Raw genomic sequence first — 20719 nt, forward strand, 5'->3', positions numbered from 1 at the left:
TTTAAGGAATATTATTTTTTATCTACAGCAATTGAATAGTCTGGGTTTGATTTCTTGCCTTTGCTACTTGACCTAGCTGTAATTACCCAGGACTGTGACTTAAGGAGACAGTATCTCATTCCTTCCTCCACATCTAAGAGTAGCTAAAAAAAAAGCATATATTATTTAAAATGGAGTCAAGAACATACTGGTGTAATCTGAATGATCCCAGGAGCAGATATGGCAGAGAAGAAAGGACCATTAGTAAACTAACTCTTTCATCAGGTGGGTCAGCATCTGACATGGTAGGAGACGGTAAGTGAGGTCAGGAGTAAGGTCCTTATCTTGGCCATGAGAACCTACTCCAGGAAAAGACTGACAGATCTCATTCAATCCCAAAGTGATGTGAGGGATATGAGTTGGCAGCAATTCACATCTTGTGCTCTGACAGCTCCTTTTGGCCACGAGCATTGGTGATGTTGCCTTTTGGGCAGCGGAGCTGGCACCACCCAGCAGTGTCTGCTCCCTGCACCCACTCACAGTCCCAAAAGGGACATTTCCCTTTTTGTTGCCTCCTGTGAAGACCCATGCTGTTCAGACATATAAAAAACCCCCTACCAGGTGACCAAAAAAAAAGCCTGAGTTTGAAAGGGTGTCAGTTTTCATTAACATTTATTTCCTTTAACTCTTTAAAGAAGGACAAAGGTTTTGAGAAGTGCCTAAGAAAGTAGTGGTTCTACTTTAATTATGGGATTCAAAATCAATTTTATACTCAGGAATAACTTTTACTCTATTTATTCTGTGGGTTCAATACACACTGAGACAGAGGAGAGTGGTTCAGCCAAAATAGCATTGGCACATAAATGCAGGTAGCAGCCTCTGTCACTAGCAGACCCTGGGGGCTTTCTTGACTCTTCAAATATTATTGTTGTTGCTAGTGTTATCATCCTTGTTGGTATTTTAGCAACAGAACCAAATTAAGGGTTTTAAAAATATGAGGTACAGGATCCCAGCAGATATAAGAGGTTTTAGCTTTTTATTTAGATGTGCATAGCTGGTGCCTTCCAACATGTTCATCACTCAGAGGAAGTGGTACAGATGCTTTGCAGAAGGTTTTCAGTCTGGCAATGGTGAATTGTGTTGTGTAAGTCATCCCGACCATAAAGGATGCCAGGGGAGAAGACAAGAAGATGCTTGAAAGAAACTGATACTGATGCTGAAAACATATGACAAAACAGATTTAAAAAAAAAGAAAAGAGATGCTACCCAAACAGTGTCCAGGTAAACATAGCATTAGCAATGCCTCTGTTTGCAAACAGCTTCCAAGAGAAAAGGCAGTATGATACACACCCAGCTTCAGCATACATCGAGTCTAATCATAGTGAAGATCCAGTCATTGTGAAGGTTGCAGCTGTTGTGATAATTTAGATCAATACAACACTTTCTAACTTTCCCACCCTTCCTCTGGAAGCATCCCAAAGACAAATGAGTGGGTGCACATCGGTGCATTGTTGGCACACAGCAACCTAGTATGAGAGGTCCATGAGCCATATAGATTTTGGATATCAAAAAGGAAAAAAGGTACAGAAAGAGATTTAGGAACTTTCAAAACATTTTAAAGATACAGTTACGAGAATTTCTAAGCACTAATAGGCACTGAGGCAAGTTTCAAAAATTGGTTCAGGCAAGTAGCAATAATATAAATGCAACTTGAGTAAGGAACCTCAGAGATGAAATATTTTTTTATATGGCATAACAAAATATTTTCTGACAGATGTAGATTTCTAAATGCCTAAGAATCAATCTTTTGAACTGGCATAGGCCTCTGCCTAGGAGAAACTCCCACATTCCAGCTGAAATCTTCAGCCTAAGATAAACTCCTAAAATTGCTAAATCATTTAAGACTGAATTAAGTTTCAGAGTTACATAATTCTTTCTGTTTCAGCAAATCCACCCAAGTCAAAACCTATTTGTCACTTAGCCGTGAACTCCATTGCTGGTTGGATACTATATTTCTAAATGCTGTGTCTGTAAAATACAACACAATCTCCCCTTTCACCTTGCACTATCTTGCCTTTCTACCCTGGGTTTCTAGAGTCTTAGTGACAAATTGTTCCTGGCATACCACTGCATCTATAAGTAAAAAGAAACCAAATATAAAAAATATTCATTTCTTCCAAGAGCTTTAGATGTACCTCAAACAGATCTTGAAAACACCAAGTGCTTTTTTTCTATTTTCCTCTGCTTTTGTATCTAGTAGCCAACAGTAGCTCAGCACTTCGGGTTATCAAGATTATCAAGATCTTAACTGTCTCCAGCAAGTCAGGACCTCTTATCCCATCACATATCTTTGGATCCCACAGATGCCACTAGTATGTGACAGCTTCAACTGAAAAAATAAATGGAAATGTATTCCCTTCTACTGGTAAGTGTTAGCCATGTGTAGTAAGCAATGGTTTTTGTCCTCTTCCCTTCCCAGTTCCCAAATATATCCAACTCATTCCTGCTACCTGTATCAAATGGTTTTAATTTCTGTATTTTGGTATATTTTATTCTGTTTGTGACTGTTTAGGGGGTTTTCTCCTTGCATTTTTTTTTTTTTTTTCATCTTCTCTTCCTCGTCTTTCAGCTGGTGTCCCTGCTGGGGTTTTTGCTGTAGTCTTTTGGCTTGGGGTATTGGGTTCTTTTTTTTAAATGGAAGGATCAATGGCTTCCCATTTATCACCCTCTCCAGGAAGAAGCCAAGTGTTCCTCAGGTCACAACTGTTATTTCCACCAGCCTTGCGCTCCGAGTGCATGTCTGTACGTGTGTGCAGTCTTTTGCTTTGGCACACGCCATTGTGCCTGTGTTGGTAGGAGGAATTCCTGCTGAGCCGCGGCCTCAGCTGGTCCCCAGCTACTGTCTGAAGAAGGAAGAAAGCATTAAGGCACAGATTCAAGCACCCATCTGTACAGGGCTGCTACCAACTGTCCTATCACTGATATCTACTGCTGTAATAAAAAGATGCTTACAGGAGAACAAAGGATGGATTTTCCTGAGCTGAGGCTACTGAGCCGGGGCAAATGGTCTTCCCTTGGAGGATGGAGAGGCAGCTGCATCCTCCCCAGGCACACCTCAGAGAAGGTAATGCTGGACTTGGGATGTCTGCTATTTTTTATCTGTATGTCAAGGAGGGGAAACGATATTTTCCTGGTCTTAAAAGGAATTGACATTTACTTTCTTTTCTCCAGATGGCAGAGAGAAATACACTAAGTAGGTGGGCAGGGGTATGGGTCAAAAGAGAAAACCTAGGCCCATCACTTTTCTATGGGAGACTGCTGAGTATATGCAAAGTGCCAGCAGGAGTGGGGCAGTTTGGGTAGGGGTTTGGAGGAGAGTTGGCAGCTTGTTTCAGTTGTCAGGATGAATCCATGGGATAGACTGCAAAAAGCAAGTGATCTGCAGCTTCACATCACTTCTTGTTGCACGCTTAGCTAGCTGAATCTGTGAAGGGGTGGCTTGATGTTCAATGACAAAGCTTTTTACTTTTTCAATATCTTGAACATAAGGTCTTTCTCCATCGAAACATAAGTGACTTCCTGCCCCTGAGTATATATATATCTGTATATATCTCTTGCAAGGGGATGTACTGGGAGACAAGGCATGAAAACATCTGCAGACCTGTTTAGGCGGATTTCATGAGCCACTCTCTCATAATCTGTGTCCAGCTCTGTAAACCTCGGCTTTGGCAGCACTAATGCAACTATTTCAGAGCCCTGCCAAAGGATTTGCAGTAAGAGCTTAATAAGATACAACATCCATCCCGTATTTACATGATGATTCATCTGCATAGTATCTGTGTATCTGACATAAAGGAGAGCTGATTCAAGCCATGCAATAAAAGTGTGACATGTAGAAATGTAGGTCCCAGATGTGTGCTCAGCTTGTGCCATTTGATCCAGAATATGTCAGATCTGGCCACTGTAGTTTCATTCTTTTTTTCTCCTTTCTGACCACACAAACACCTTTAATGAATTACATTTATTCAAAGCACAGAGCAAAAATTTGACAAAAAATGTAGCAAAGCAAATATTTTTTTCTATTTGTTTTAAAGTTGATACTGCTAGGACTGGTAACTGAAGCCCCTTACCCATAGAAGGATTTGCAAGACAGTGGTTTAAACCAGTACTAGTTGTAGGATCTCTCATGCTGCAAGAAATATGAAAGTAAGACTATAACAGGGGCAGCCATGAGGAAAAAATTCAAATGTTACTACTTGGTCACACACAGAGTGACAAGATAATGGAATGGTGGGAAACCAGACAGATAATAAAGTAGGAAAATGATCACAGCCTAAAATTAGGTGACAAATTCTTGACATTAGTGTGTTTGTAACTGACAGTACTCGCCTGCTCTGAACAAGGGTCTGAACTTAAACACTGACATCATTGTAGATAGATGCTGCAAGCTTTTCTACTCCATCACTTTGCTTCCACCATAAACACTTATGCTAAAAAATCCATTTCTCCTTTTCAGTACTGGCATGAAGCACAAAGGCATTCTGGGGAGCAATGCACCCATCTAACACAGCAGAATCAATACAAAGTAATTGAGTAACATATTTATTAAAGCTGATGTTAATGCTTCTCTGAGAGAAAATTATCTATGAATTGCTTACCTTGATTAAAATTATGTCCCACAAGAAGCAGGTTTATAAATCGAAATAATCAGAAATGATGCATGAAATGTCCCATGGAATAAGCCTTGCCAATGTGTTATTAAAGCAATATAAATTCTTATCAGAATTTAGCAGAAAGGAAAAAAATTAATGGCTGTTTACTAGTCTCACTGGATGTAAGACTAGCAGAGTACTTGAAACTATCAGGAGACTTCTCTGGAATAAATGAATACAGAGGTATTTAGGAGCTGTAAACAGCTGAGATGTAACCTGACCTTACCTATAGCTTTATATAAAGACACATATGCACACTTCATTGCCTGGTAATCCTGAGCAGGAGTCTGGTGAAAACACTGTGGTGTGGCATAGGTACCAACACTCCTTTCCTTTTGAGTAACTCAGGAGAAACTCTGTGAAGTTACTCTTTTGCAAATTGAGGTAAAAAAGAACAAAGAGGCGTTTTTTTTTCCGTTGTAGCATTTTTCACAGAATCAGATCAATCTTTTAGTTAGGAGTAGGGAAGTTGGTTGTCTCTTTTCCTTCATCAATGAGCTGCCAGAGCAGAGTGAACTGATATAAACTGTGACATTTGCTGTTCTGCTGAGCTTGATTAGGAGGTCTGCAGACATCTCTTGTTTAAGGGGTTCAAGCTAAAAGAAGCATTCACACTACAACATCATTTATGTAGTGATCTTTGTGTTGATTTATTGGTAAACACACAGAGAAATAATACTGACTTTGCTGGTGAGGATGAGGGGCTGACTGCCTTTGTGGACAGACAGAGTGTCTGACATGCAAACCAGCCACAGCTTGGAGAAGAGAAGGCTGCTTACAAATATCTCAAGGGTGGGTGTCAAGAAGATGGGACCAGATTCTTTTCAGTAGTGTGCAATGATAGGATGAGGGGAAATGGGCACAGACTGAAGCATAGGAGGTTCCATCTGAATATGAGGAGAAATTTCTTTACTCTGAGGGTGCCAGAGCACTGGAACAGGCTGCCCAGAGAGGTTGTGGAGTCTTCTTCTCTGGAGACTTTCAAACCTGCCTGGACACATTCCTGTGTGATCTGTTCTGGGAGAACCTGCTCTAGCAGGTGGGTTGGACTAGATGATCTCCAGAGGTCACTTCCAACTACAACCATTCTGTGATTCTGTGATTGTCTGAGGGAGGGCACACAAGCTCCCTGGCACCCACATCTCCTCTGTGGGACACTGCTAACTGAGCTCATCCTCTTTCATTTTTGTTTGAGCACAGGATTTTAATGCTCTGAATCCTAACAACATTCTAAATCTACCACCATAACCTCTCTTCTGAGTTAAAGTTGTCTTTGATTTAAGGTACCTGGGCCAGCCTGACAGAGGTTTCCATCCCTCTTGTGGACTGTATATGCAGCTGAGGATCTTAAGGACCATGACTCAAAACTCAGTTCAGATGAAAAGCTGACAGCCAAAAGCAACTCCAACAGTACAGAGCCTCTGTACCCTCTTAACCCTTTAAAACCCGCCATCTTGTTAAAGGAAAAGACTAAGCTATTAAATGGCGCTCTTTAATGTACATCATAGTGGCCTGCAGTGGCCAGAAAGAGGCTCTTGTCTTCCTTGAGGAATGGGACATGCCAAGTGCTGTGTCAGGCTGTCACACAGCAGCTCTGCTTCAGGTAGTGCTGGAGGTACACTGGGCATTGTCACTGAAAATATAAAGGAAAAACAATGTTTTCTAGCCCACAGATGTGTCCAACCACGTGTCTTCTCCCACAGCATGTCCACCAGCACCTTCAAACACACGGTCCTTTTCTTCTCCATTTCTTGCAAGAAAGTCTACAAGCTATATTCAATTGTCATATATTTTCTCATCGTTAGAAGGCTTAATCAACAAGCTTAAAAACTAAGTGCAAAGATTTTGGTTGTGCTGAAAAAAAAGGGTTAATGCCAATGAACAATGTGGAATGTAAGGACTCGTGTCAAATGTCTGTCATGGTATTCAACCAGTGAATTACAGAGTGTAAATGTATTTAGCCTAAACCACATTTCATTTCTTCTTGCAACAGCAAAATCAACATTGTTACCTTCAGTTACATTTCCACTTTAAAAACCAGAGATCTTACTCTGGCATAGAAAAAATAAAAGTAACAATGGAAGACTGTATCAGATTCCAGTTTATTTGGATTTTTTTAAAGAGAACTGTTATTTTACCGGAATTCAAGAAATAAGGTGCAAGAAAATGCTGGGACTATTGTAACACACCCATTGGATAGTATCACACTGAACACAACAAGAAAATGGAAATGTCATCTGTGATACCAGAGAAATGAGAAACTGCACCCATTACATACACAGTTGTCACGGAATAAGTGACACTTTGAGGGTCTGCCCAAACAGCCTTACACTTTGTAAATGCCAAAACAAGCCTGAAACAGAGAAGTAGAAATGATGAGAAGTGATAAAAGGCCTTTTCAGAAGACAGAAAGAACAAAACAGCTGGAGAAGATACTGTTAGCGTATGTGAGAGCAAGTTCAGGTAGTGCTAGGTATATGTGTTGTGGAAAATGCGCTTCGATGGGTGGGAAAGCAAAGGCGTTGGATAGATATTTAGATTCCATGTTGACTGTAATTAAATCTCGTAGCTGTTCTGTTGTTGTTTTGTTTGGTCTTCAGGTTTTTTATATTTTGTTTGCTTGTTTTGGTGCGTGTGTTTTTTTGTGTATTTTGTTTTGGTAGGTTGTTTTGGTTTGTTTTGTTTTGAGCGGGGTGGCTTTGGTTGTTTGGGTTTGTTTGGTTTGTTTGTTCCTTTTATTTTGGGATTCTAAAAAACGGGGGGCGGGAAGAGTAGAAGAACAGCTACCATCAGAGGCGGGTGGAGAATTGCCTTGCGGTTTAACATTTCTTTTTTCTTCCCCTAGCTACCGCGCTCTCTAACTCGTGTCCTTTATGTCCAGCTCGCTCCAGCAAGAGAAGGCTGTTCCTCCCCCGGGGGGCGCAGGAAGCCCCCAGGTCGGGCGCCTGGCCCCGCGGAGCGCCGCTCGGCTGAGCGGCGGCGGGGTGCGGGGTTGACCAGCTGCCCGTGTCCCTGTCCCCCTCCCGGGGGAGGCTGTGTGCGGCGGGGGTAGAGGGGCGGGATTGTGCCTGGGCGGTGGGTCCGTCTACCCCCATGCACCCCAAGGCGGGTCGGCTGCGGGGTCAGCTGGCCTGCCGACGGGCAGCCATGGGTCACCGACCCCCCCGGAGCCTCCTCGGGCTCCGCTGGCAGCCGGACCTGGCCTGGCGGGTCGCGCCTCGGCTCTCGGCGCCGGGGAGAGCGGCGGCGCCCGACGCTGCCCGCCCCGCCCGGGGAAGCCGCCCCGCGGCCGTCAGCGGGAGGAGGATAGGACGGCGGCGGCCCCATGGCGGAGATAAGAGGGATGGCCCCGGGGGCGGGGGAGGCACGGGCTGTCCCGGCCGGGCACCGGCAGGATGGAGCTCTCCGAATCTGCCGCGCCGCATCTGCCGAGCGAGGGGGAGGGTGAGCACCGGAGCAGGCGGGCGGTCTGGGGATGTGGGGGCGGGCTGCGGGGACACTTTTCTGAGCCAGTTCCCTCCCCGCAAAAAAAGTGAGTGGAAAGACCTGCAAATGTGTGCGGGACTGGCCCGTGCGTTCCCCACTCCCTCGGTGGCCGCCTGTCCCGGGAGAGGCTCATGGGCAGCCGGCGGCGATCGCAAACCGAGCGGCTGGTTCGTTCAGTGGAGTAAAAGCATGCAGCCTTCTGCTAACGGAGCGAGCGCCGGTGGTTCCCCAAGCACCCCAGCGGAGTGAACCCTTCAGGGCTGCCCTGGCCAGGGCCCGGGCGTGGCCCCAGCACCGTTTGTCACCTGCAAGGCAGGGCTGCAAGGACGAGACTGTCGCTTCTGCGTGGCATTTCCGCCTGAAATGAATCGCCTCCGTTTGCTTTGTGTGGGCACACAGGCAGCTCAAGAATGTCATCCGGCTACAGAAAAGGAGCTTCTCTGCAGTGCATCATGGTGAACATTCAAGGGCAGGCTGGATGGGGCTCTGAGCAACCTGATCTAGTTGAAGATGTCCTGCTCATGGCAGGGGAGTTGGACTAGATGACCTCTGAAGGTCCCTTCGAACCTGAACTATTCTATGAGGAGCAGAACAGCACCACTCGCTTTGGGGAAGGGCACATTTATGTTGTAGTCTGATAACTACACCTGTCAGGAACATTTCTTATGCCTTGGGATTCTTCCTGTGCCAGGGCTGTTGTATCCAGCCTCGTATCTGCCTCTGTTACCAGTGTGGCACCGTGACCTATATAGTCAGGCAAGAAATACCCAACAGCGATGGCGGATTTCCCTCTTTCAGTCACACAGCATGCAGTCTATACCGCAATTCTGTCTGCATGCACCCACTCAGACCCTCGTCTGGCAAAAGAGACGTGCATGTATGTAACGAAGATTAGCCGAGCCATTCAGCTGCAGGGACTGCTTTTCTGAGTTAAGTCACTAGTGGGCATGGAGTTTCATTTTGTCTTGAACAGTTTATGATCTGAGACTTTTGTGATACACTGTGCAGATAGAAGATATAGTGATGCCAGGATGGTGGTTTTGTGACTCTGATGTTTAGTCTGTTTTGAAATATCGAGTGGAACTACCAACATTTTTCAAGTTTTTTTTGAACCAGTATAAATGGCTGGTTCTTCTTACGAATTAAAGGACCAGCATCAGTTATTAGTTATTACACTTGTCTTACATGGTAGGTTTTCTTTTTTATTTCTTCCTTTTACCTGTTTTTCTTGTTTGTTTCTTCGTTTTTTCCTATTTCCCCAGGTGTTAGCTTGGTTATTTTTGTAAAGTCATTGCGAAACTAGTTTCTACACCCCAACTGTAAGTTACCACTCATTTCTGTGGAGAGATTATTCATTTCTTTGCTAAATGTAGGTCTGGGCCTCCCTTGCATTTTGTTTAAGTGAAAGAATGATAGGACCAAGACAAGGCAGTGTTCCATTCTTGACCTAAAATGTAAATGGACTTCTAAGTGAAAACCCCCACGTCTCCTCCATCAGACTTCTTTTGAAATACACAACAGGTTCAAAACATGAAACACGAGAGGAAAAAGTTGATCTTAAGGCTTAAAGGTGACCTCTGTTATTTGGAATAACTCTACTTGCACTGTCAAAATGTTATTGTAAGAGTATAATGTATTTCAAAGTGGCTTAGCTGATTTATAACTTTCATTTTGCCTTTTGTAAAAATAGACTCGAGCTATTTTTAGCATTTCTCTTATTCACAATAGATCAGGATGAAGGGTCTGTGTAAACAGATGAAAGCGATTGCTTTGTTCTGCTCGGTGTTGTGCGATTGTGTGGTGTTCTGAACAGTTAGCAGCTGGATTCATCCACCCTGGGTTAATTTTATTCACTGGGCTTCAGTCCATGCTGAGAACATTGCTGGCAACACAACATGAGTTGTTGATACTCATCCTTAGGGAACTGGTATTTAAAACCACTCTGGAAGACAACTGCAGCTGAAAAAGAACATGGATTCAGTGGCTGAGGTGTGCTGTCCGAGCATGCTGAACTGTATGGCATTGCCTGGCCTATTTTTCTGTTCTGTGCTAAGATGAGATGTAGTGCAGTGTTAGGACAGCCTGAGCACTTAATCTTTGACAATGAGTAAAGCAAACAGGTGGGTTCCTACATCCAACTTGCTGCGTGACAGACTCGGGTCAGCCTTAACCTTTGTATTCACTATGTTCCCAGCAAACTATTTCATTCAATCCCTTTCTGTAATCACACAGAAGTTTGCCGATGAATTGTAAACCACACAATATTTTGTTGCCTTAATAATAAAAATAACAAAACATTTTTCTTCTGGAATACACCTTTTAAGAGAGAAAATAATCATAAGTTCTGAGAGTCTTGCTACCTGTTTTCTTAGGCAGATGTGTGTGAAATAACCAGGACTGAAGAGTGCTTGTACCAGAGTAGAGACTACATAAAAAAAAAAAGTTATTTGTTCCGAATCCTATCCATAATTCACTGTCCTGCATTACCTAACAGCACTTCATAGGTGATTGGTAGAAGATGCGCTCCTGTGGCTCCGTGCTGTTCTGATCTGGGTCAGCTACAGAATCAAGGCTTGTAGGTTTGGTTCTCAGGGATGTTTAAGATTGAGACTAAGGTACCAGGGTTCCTGTCTGACAACCGTGAGTTACATCTTTAGAAAAAGAAAAAAATAAGGCAATAAACTTTTGCTTTGAATAGCCAGGAAAACATGCATCAGTTCATGCAGGGAAATGAAGTAATTTGTGTAGTAATGAAAGCTGATTCAGGTCCTACCATTTGCAGAATACACAGACCAAGATTTTAGGCTCTAGTGGGCACGTTTGCTAGGGGGACAGGTTAAAAGGATGAGTGAACTTTGTATTTTCTTTGGGGTGATTTTTTTCTCATGGTACTCTTTTTCTTTCCAGATACGGCAGTGTTTGTGCACCAGCTGGTCTTCCTCGTCACAGTTCCCTGGAAAAGAGAGATAGCAATCTTATTTTCTTAAGAAAGGACTTATAATGAAGGCACCACTTATTCCTTAAATCATAGAATCCTGACCTATTTGAATTCTGACATCCGCTATTGAAAACATAGGTGCCTGACTTTTCATGGCCTACTCAAACCTACTCAGCACAAGTAGGTCACAGTATGTAGGCTATATGTGAGTAGGTCACATTGACTTACACAGGCGAAGTTGGGCATGTCTGCTTGTTTTTTTCTCAATGTGTTGTAAATTATTGTTGGGTTGCTCAAGGAATGCATTTTAAGGAAAATGCTGAATTGGGACACTGTGTGGCTGTGTAAACTTTGAAGGTTTTAGCATAGAAAAAACTACAAAAAATACTGAAAAAATACATGCAGCTGGCACTGGATATAGGTTTGACAGCAGTAGGGAAAAGAGAGAAGCCATCCCACAGGCACACAACCTGGGATGCAGTCCGTGCCCCATTGTGCCAGCTGGAGGCTGCATTTTCCTGAGGCTTCTTGCTGTAACCCTGCCCCGACAACACTTCTACAAGCTGTTGTGTTGAGCCTTAAGTCCATATGTAAAACAAACAAGGCACATTTTCCAAATCACCTTAAAAACTGTGTGGGGAACTGGGAGGCCTCTGTGCTGCAAGGTATGGCATCAGTCCTATGTATATGGTAATAATATTCACAAATACAAAGAAAGTCTCAAGAAACTTGTGATACAATGTCTTAGATGAAGATCTTGAAAGAGTTAAGAGCTGCCCTCCTTGATTCCATTATTTTCTTCTCCTTTTCGCTCTGTGTATCAGTATTTCTATATGTGTATGTGTGTGTGTATATATATGTAGACATTTGAAGAAAGGGAATATAAAAATCAGATGGGCTCTGTATCTTTCATGGAATATACATGGGGAATTATTTAGATTACAAGGAATGGGCTATGTAGCTCTTCAGTTTCCTGTCGGTGGCCTGAATCTCACAGTAAAAACATTCTCACTTTCCAAATCACGTGAACCCCAAGCGCGGATGCTGCCCACACCAGCAGAAGAGGCGGCACCTGAGCGAGGGCAGCAGTCGCTGTGCTGGCTCATCACGCGGGACGCGGGACGTGCTCCAGCTCAGGGTGGGACGGAGAAGGAAGGCTCTGCTGCCACCCAGACCAAGGGGGTTTGTTACATGTGGATGTGTTGCGTTCTCTATGACAGATTTTGGAGCCCTTCCCAACAGCTCAATTAAAGAACACTTGCTCTAATTAATAACTAACAGCATAACATTGGTGGTGTTTATGAATTACAAAAGTGAAGGAAGAAGATGCCCAGTGGATAATTTGTACTGTTTGTACTGTAGTCACTATGTTCATGTTTAGAAAGGGCAGTTTGGGTCAGGTTATGTAAAACTGTTATATAAAACTTGGAACACTGTTAGAGGCAGAATTTCAGAGTGTTAAAGCACTGGAGGGGATGAATCCATTCTGGATTTGGGGCACCATTTGATGTATTTACACTGAGTGAGAATAGTTAGAGTTACAGATTTGTTTCTCTTGCTGAGTGTTGAAAGTTTGGTAAAATGAAGGTAAATACACACCAGGTAGGCTTTTTTTTTCACTCCAGTCTTTTTGAGAGCAGTCCCACTGAAGCTGTGTGCTTAACTTACAGAACTTGGTCTGTTTAGTTTGGTTTTGGTTTTTTCTGTTTAAATTTTATTTTGAATTCACTGGGCAGTAGGACATAGCAGTATTGCTGTGGGCGGATGTCTACAAATAGGTGTCTGCTCATGGATGGCTCTTACCTGTTAGCCAGAACTTGCCCAGGTTTAATAAGAGGGTGTGTGAAGGACTGTGCGGTGTTTCAGAGAGAGGTATGGTAAGAACCTCAAGCGTTTGAGGCACCTGTTGTCTTGAAAGACCATGATCTTTATTTTTGTTACTGTGTGCTGTGGGAGGCACAAGGGTTTTGAAAAAGCCAGGACAAATGAGTGTCCCAGAAGGGTTTAGACGGAGTCAGTGGTGTAAGGCTGATCAACACCGGGACTTTCTTGCTCCCTGAAGAGCGGGGAGGGTACTCCCGGTGCAGGGTATGCAAGGGACATGTATGTAGGAGGAGATGAGGGGAATATCAGGCATAAAGAAGACAGAATTAGAGTGTGGTAAATGTGGAAAATAGAAGAGGAATTACATACGGTGGCAGAGGGAAGGTGAAGATACTCAAACCCCAGAGGAGGTAAAATCTCGGACTGTGGATTTTAACAGCGCTCTCTACTCAGAGCTGTGAGTTGGCAGCGTTTGGTATCACCACCAGGCTGGTGGCTCAAGAAAGGTGGGAGCTGGATACCTGAGGATGTACCTTTTACCTTTGCCTGGGAGGCCTTAAAAGGAAGAAGTCAAAAAAAAAAAAAAAGGAACTGAGTTGTGGACAAAGGTTTAGTAGAAAGGGCAGCCCATGGATACTTATATGCTTATTCAGTGTATCATTCAGTGACTACACCATACCAATGAGGATATATTACCAATCTAGCCTGGATAAAGGTACAGAAAGCAAGAAGTCTCTTGGAGAACCCTGATGTCGGGTAGTTCACTGGCCACAACAGAAAGCATCTTGAGACAGCAGAGGCATAGAAAGAGCTTTTTCTTTTTTAGTGTGCTCACTCTGAAAGGGTGACTAAATAAATTTAATAACCTTCGTCAGTTTAAAAGGTTAATTTCTAAGGGGATATTAAACCATTTTTGGGATTAAAACTGATGTCTTAATTGAAATTAATGACAATTACTATTTGTGTCTGTGTCTTCAACTTGTACCCATCTCTGCTTCCATTTAGGAGTAGGTTGGTGTTAATTCTCTGTGTTTGCTGAGCGTGTAAAGTGCATGGAGCATGCGTGTTTCATAATAGCTGGAAGAGCTGAGCCATGCTATGTAAAGCCCTTTTGTTTCTGAAATGCATGTGGCCAGACAGATGCTAATAACTCAGCACAACATGCAGCAGTGCCTTTAGCAGTGTGCGTTTGGTTGCAGACCAGACGGCATTACTGCGATTTGGAGTTGTAGATGCTTGACAGGTGCCATATTTGGAGTCACAGCTATGTACTGTTTGATTTACTCAATTGCATTGCTTAATTAGCATGGCTTAGTGTGCTTTGTAAGCCTAACCATATATAATATAAGTTACTTTGATATTTGGTGTTTCCTTCTACTACTCCGCCCTTCATGCTTTCTAAAGCCTGGCTTCATTTCAGATAATAAAGTACTCTTCTGTTCCTGTGTTTCTGGGATATTTTAGGGCTCATTATGAGTATAGAGAAACAGCAATAAATATTTTGCTTTTTAGCTGAGATTAAGTAGGCAAGATTAATTATCACCACATATTTAAAGTACACAGGCAAAAAAGCAACATCAATAACATTAGAGCTATATGATAACAGCTATGCATCATTATGTTTAATTTTGAATCATATTTAATCCTGCAAAGCACTAAAGTGAAACTACTGGTTATGCTATTAGAAGCTGTATTTCTTTTGCCTAACTCGTACTGAAGTGGGACAATTTTCTGGAAATGCTACTTAATCAAAATGTGGCAAAGATCACTAGGCCTGTGCTGCATCTTTTCAACTGGTAGCAAAGAGAGGGCCAGCTCTACAGAGAACTGCAGTTAATAAAGCAGTTTGCAGAAAAGCATCTCAAAGGTTAATGACAGAAATGGAATAATTTGAAGCCTGACAACTAAAATAAAGGTAAAATAGAGGAATTAACAGGCAGCATGTGAATGACATGTGAGAGTAACGAGCATGAAAAATCGTTTTGCAAATAATGGGGGTCATACACCTTTGCTCTGACACCGGGATTTGTAGAAATAGTTGCAGAAATACCTGAGTCTGAGTGCAGTGAAACAGCTTTGCAGGGGCTGGTAACCCTGCCCCTCCGCTCCATTCTGCTGCCATGAGTGAGGCCTTTCTGTTATTCCAGAACCAGTTCAGATGTTTCTGTGCACTTGTAGCACTGAGCCGTGTAGTTTTAGCCCTGTTTGCAAATGGCACACTGATTGGTAGCTGGAAACAGCTTGCCTATGCTTTCTGCTGCTGCTAGAGAGGGGTCTTGTTCGCCCATCCACTGCATCACAGGAGACCTATTCATGTTTTGATACCATTACACGCTCGCTCCCTACATATTGTTTGATGGACCACAAATAGGGAAGCAAGGGGAGAAGATACATGAAGGGATAATCTGATGTACAGTGCACCAAATTTATGCTGAGATCTATATTCTGATGTACTTAATTGGAAACTGAAGGCTTTTTTTTTTTTTAATGTAATAAGAAAATCTGCTAAAGCCGGCAGCGTCCTTCCAATTAAGTATAGGCTGGGGCACCCACAAAATCATACTTTCTCCCACCTCCTCATTGATTCATGGACCACCCTGAGTGGCAGATTTGACATAAATTACTGTTTTTCATACTTCAAAGACTGACAGACTGAAGCTGATAGTTGACCTGTACTTCAGGGAAACCGCAGATGCACAGTTAGAGCCCGGGCCTCCAAAGTGAAAGGCTGATGGATAATTTGGTAAATCAGACTTGGTCTCAGATTGTGTTCTCTAGTTCAAGTGAAACTAGTAAAGGGCAGAAGCAAGATTAGAATTTGAGATATTTGGATTTTTTTTTTGGTTGGGTTTTCTCATATAAATCTCCTGCCTTGTGCTTGCACAGAAATCCTTCGAAAGGCAAGCTGAAGGTTGTCATCAGGTGGGGTTGTAGCTTATTGTTTGGAAACAACCTGCTGTGGGCAGTGTGAACTTCCATATTCTCCAATGGTAGAAGCAGAAAGGCTGATGAAATAGATGGGCTTGGTAGTAATAGCAAGTCTTCTACAATCAGCAAGAATCAGTCTTTTTCTCTCTACAGACACCGTCCACGTGTAGTCCTGATCTAGCTCTGAGGCTCATAATGGTGTTACTGTAACTCAATTACTGTTTCTTCTGCTACCATTAACGCAAAATAAGCAACAGGACAGAAACACTAAGTGTGACTGTGCAGTACTGAGTAAGTAGTATTTACAACACCTTATCTCCTCTATCATGAGATGTATATTCAGATTGTTCATAGTTGGGTGCAGCCCCTGGACAATTTAGTTATTTCAACTAATAATTCCCATTCTGAAACCTAATGCCAATTTGTATTTATACAGCAGCTCTTGGTGTGTTTCTCTAGAGCAACTCTGAGTTATTAAGCAGTAGCAGCTATTAAGCATTTGCGGAGAAGAATTACAGTTGTCATAAATATTAAGTGCTTACAAGGGTAGTACTCCCAAGAACAGACCCATCTTTGCTGCAGATTAGGTCAGTCAGCATTAGCAGCAAAACTTTCTGTTTTAAAATTTTCTGGGCTTCTGCTATTATTGTTTACTTTCTGGGTGCCCATCTTCACAAAAAAACACAGTTGTTATCTTAATTGGAGTCCCCCTTGTCTCCCACAGCTCAGAGCTGCAATCATTAACCATGAAGCTACTCATTACGTTCCTTTTTTGCAATACTCCAAGGGCATCTTATATACACTTCCTGTTGTAGGAGCCTTCCAGGGTCATTAGTGTTTTCTATATAACTTCTTCCCTATCTCTGGAACACCACGTTTTGGCAATCGCTAGGTTGGGCAGTGCCTCCTAGCCCGTAAATTAGCCTTCTCCTCTGTTCAGTTTGGTAATGGATTCCACGCTAACAGGGTTCAGAAGTTCATCGGTTCAGTTTTCTCTGTTCTTTTCATAATTTGAAAGGAATTTGGCTATGGCCTTTGTGTAGCTATAACCATACATGGGTGCATATTTTATTTAACACTATTAATGCACTGCCATCTTGTGACAGCCTATCTGTTGAAAATGGATTGCTTGTTTTTTTCCAGGCACCACGTCTTTACAGCATGGGGGATTTTTTGATAGTTAACTTCCTAAGAATATTATTTTCAAGGGCTTAATTGAAAATACCAGCCCTATCTCTCAGAGTACAGGTAGCCTTGTACATGGTAACTCCCTGGGAGAACTAAGGCAAGACTTCCTTCTGTTACCTGACCTCCCAGCAAGCACAGTAGAGAACTCAGGACCCTCTAGACTTTATGGTACACCATTCCTTCCCTGTGGAAAGTGCTTTTCACATTGTTTGTTCAATGAACTGCAGTCAGAAAAGTCCTTTCCTGCACCACAGTAGGGATGCTCAGCTATAGAGGAACCATATCATATGCTTACTTGATGCATTTATATTCTCACTTTTTTTTTTATCCATGTATTTTATTGACTACTGTACTTGTCAGCAAGTGCTCTGACACAATCTTGGTCAGTGGCTTTGTACCCAGCAATGATACCCCACATAAGGTGGGCCTCAATGCTGCTGCAGTACCTACTGTTTGGACTCCAGGGCTGCGGGATCATACAACAGCGGAAAAACAGAGTAATAACTTAGAGGTGAATGACATCCACAGAAGGTGTGATTTGGGAAGGGATTTTTCCTGCAAACGGAGTAGTAAAGGTGAACACAACAGACCTTGGTTAAGAAGGAGCTAAGCCAAATGTGGCAGCTCACAGCCTCAAAAGCTTTCATAACCTGTGAAAGAAAAGTGGTGAGATCTTAAAGTTCCTGTCCTCCTCCCCTCTTTTCTTACACCACTGTTCTCACCAGTTAAGTCCTGCAGGTGAGCTATCTATCTTCTTCACAAGGTTAATTTTCCAACAATTTAGCACTTTGAACCAGCTCACCCTGTGATCGGATGATCAATACCGCTACCAGGGAAGGGTCAGAACCACTTTTCTTAGGACTTTTTCTTAGACCAGATCTGATGTACCACACAGGCTATAGTTTGATGGACACTTAGCAACAGTCCCATTTCCACCTCTTGATGTTCATCAGTCCCACACTGTCCTTCGCGAGTCCTCCTCCTCCTCCTCCCATCCCTCAACCACTTTTCCTCTGCACCCTTCCTGCTTCCTCTTGCCCTACACCAACACGGGTTGTGCTTTGTACAAATGGAAAACAGTATTCAGGGTAGCTACAAGAGTTTAACATACAACATTTTTACTTTAATAGATTCAAATATCAGAACATTAGAAAATAAACTGATCAAGACTGTGCAGGTGAGGAATGTAGAGGCATTAATTGTATAAAAGACCCTTTCCCCCCCTACACCCCCCTGCACCCCATCATCTTTAAGGTGAGCTTACTGGAAGATGCCGAAGTTCCTACTTCTAGTAGAAGCTGAGATCCATCACTGTCACACAATATACATTTCACCCAGATACTTTGCCGCTGTTTCAGTCCTTGTGATGCCACGCTACTAAGAACAGACTACCTCTCTCAGACAGACATTTACACAGGCAAGAGTCTTTTCCTCAGTCAAGTTTTAAAAGCACAAATCCAGAATCACTACTTCATGAGTCAAATTTGACAGGGCCATTTTCAGCTGCCAGCATTAGAGACCAAACAGCCCACAATGAAAATTTTGATGAAATTAAACTCATGTCTTTGGAGGAAGGTTTTGATCCTATAGAAGTTTCTCAGCTCTTTGAAGAACCTGGTTCAGATTCGGGACTGCCTTTGAATTCAAGTCACAGCACCACCTCTTACTTAATCTGCAGTGAAGGTGCTGTTGGGTGAAGCAGTGATGTTAAATCTGTTTCTTCACATGACTTAGGAGCTGTTGGTAGCCATTGCCAAGAACATGGCAAATATGGCCATGTGGAATATCCAGGTGATTCAGAGTGTTGTAGAGAAGCCACACTTCAGCAGTTTCTTCATAACCACACTTAAAATCAGCTGCCAAGTCAAGCAGCACCTACTCTGGAGCTTCACATCAGCAGATGTGGATGCAGAAACCAAATGAAGTAACAAATAGGTGCCACGATTGTACTGATACAAACCTTAGCAGTGACAAATGCCACGCAAAAAATCTGAGAACACCAATTTCAGTCAATGAAATTGTGAGCATGCCCATCAACTCATTCAACACCATGCTAGCATCTGAGGAAAAAAACAAAGTTGCTGCCCAAAATTGTTGTAAACGCAAACTAAATGCAATTCTTCACTTGGAATCTTCAAATGCAAAAGGACAGCCTTCAAAGGAGCACTCTCAGTGTAGCAAATCATCTGGATGAAGGAAAAGTTAAACAACTTGTAGTGTGAATTTTCAGTAGATTGATGGCCTGTTAACCTGTACCAATATGTCATTCATTGCAGTAGCGATGGCAGTATTTTCATAATGCTCAAACACTTGGTCAAATCAGAACAGAAACAAGGTAAAGGGCAGAAGCAAAAATAATCACTTAGGTTTTATTTCTCCTGAGAGAATAAGGATATCTGCATGAACACTGGAGTTCAGTGACTACAGTAGTACAAGCAGAAGAGATACTAGAGAAGGAAGTCTGTGTTCAAGGGTCTGACAAACCCAGCAGATTATCTATTAGAAAGTCTACCTGAATGAGCAAATCTGTTTGCCTTTAACTAGAATTAAAGGAGCTAGGCCATCAGTGTAAGCAGAATTGGAAATACTACATAAAACTATGAATTTAGTTTCAAGTGATGGCGGGGCAGGGACACAGGTCAGTAGGGGAAAAAATAAACAGCGTGCTTTAGATCAAAGCTACAGATCAAAGAACAAAAAACAGTTCAGTCCCAAGTACTTGATTCTTCATATACAAAATGATCTTATTCTTTTTTTAGCACTGGAAGAAAAATTGTAGCTCACGTTCATATTCACCTTAAATTCAGCGTGAATTTATGGTGCTAAGATATATACTGTGCTTTGCATTTGTTCAGAAGTGTTCTACTTTTCCTAGTTTTCCTTTGAGGAGAGAGGCCCAGGAGGCTATTGCGTTTTTTGCATTACTTTCGCCATCATAGCTCTAAGCAAACATAACGTACAATTTCACAACTCATATGGTCAATATTATCTTACCTTCATTCTCTGCAACCGAATCATTCTCAAGTGAGTGATGGTGAATGACTTCCTACTGCTTCCCAGTCTGTGATATATTTACTTTTTGTGACCTTCCTTCACCCTCCCATTTGGATACTTCCCTCAACAAGTGTGAGTGTTTCATTTTAGCTTTTAAAAACGAATATTTTATAAGTATCTTCAACTTTGTAGATTTTTTTTTTCCCCCCAAGACTTTAAAACACTAAATTACTATTTATCTGTACTTCTGATAAATGACGTTACACTCTAATAGTGGCTTTGAATAAATAACTTTTGGGTTTGATATTTATTTATTTATGCCATTAAAAAGAAAACATTTTCTTCACCTACATGCTTCTTCACTGCAGCTTATTCTTTTCTATTTAATAACTTGAAAAGAATCTGCAAAAAAGATGGCCTAAAAGAGAAACAAGCATGTAATAAGGTTAAGAGGCCCACTAGTTTGTAAGGTATTAAAATCATTACAAATATGAGCAACTAGATAGCAATAAATACTTTTTAACGTCTTTTATAAACAAAACCCATGCAACTGGTATACATAAAAAAAAAATCTCATTGGTCATGGCATGATTACAATGTAGCAACTTTATGGTTACATGTTTAAAAAAAAGCCCTTGCACCAAACACATGAAAACTACACATAGATGCT

At 42.2% G+C, this 20719-nt stretch overlaps 1 protein-coding gene and 1 long non-coding RNA gene across 2 annotated transcripts; both read left to right on the forward strand.

Moving 5' to 3' along the window:
• The first annotated feature begins 8050 nt into the window (after positions 1-8050).
• Positions 8051-12389, forward strand: LOC110355408 (uncharacterized). The gene is made up of 2 exons (XR_002408063.2): positions 8051-9365; positions 11085-12389. It is a non-coding gene; the product is annotated as an uncharacterized LOC110355408 (long non-coding RNA).
• A 5181-nt stretch (positions 12390-17570) lies between these two features.
• On the forward strand, positions 17571-19546 carry NFE2L3 (NFE2 like bZIP transcription factor 3). Its single transcript, XM_065050209.1, is given in 5 exon segments — positions 17571-17586; positions 18266-18454; positions 18457-18941; positions 18944-19238; positions 19241-19546. Coding segments are annotated over 5 exon segments (1158 nt in total). The 3' UTR covers positions 19414-19546.
• The last annotated feature ends 1173 nt before the right edge of the window (positions 19547-20719 follow it).

Source organism: Columba livia, chromosome 2 (genome assembly GCF_036013475.1).
Source record: "Columba livia isolate bColLiv1 breed racing homer chromosome 2, bColLiv1.pat.W.v2, whole genome shotgun sequence".
Lineage (NCBI taxonomy): Eukaryota > Metazoa > Chordata > Aves > Columbiformes > Columbidae > Columba > Columba livia.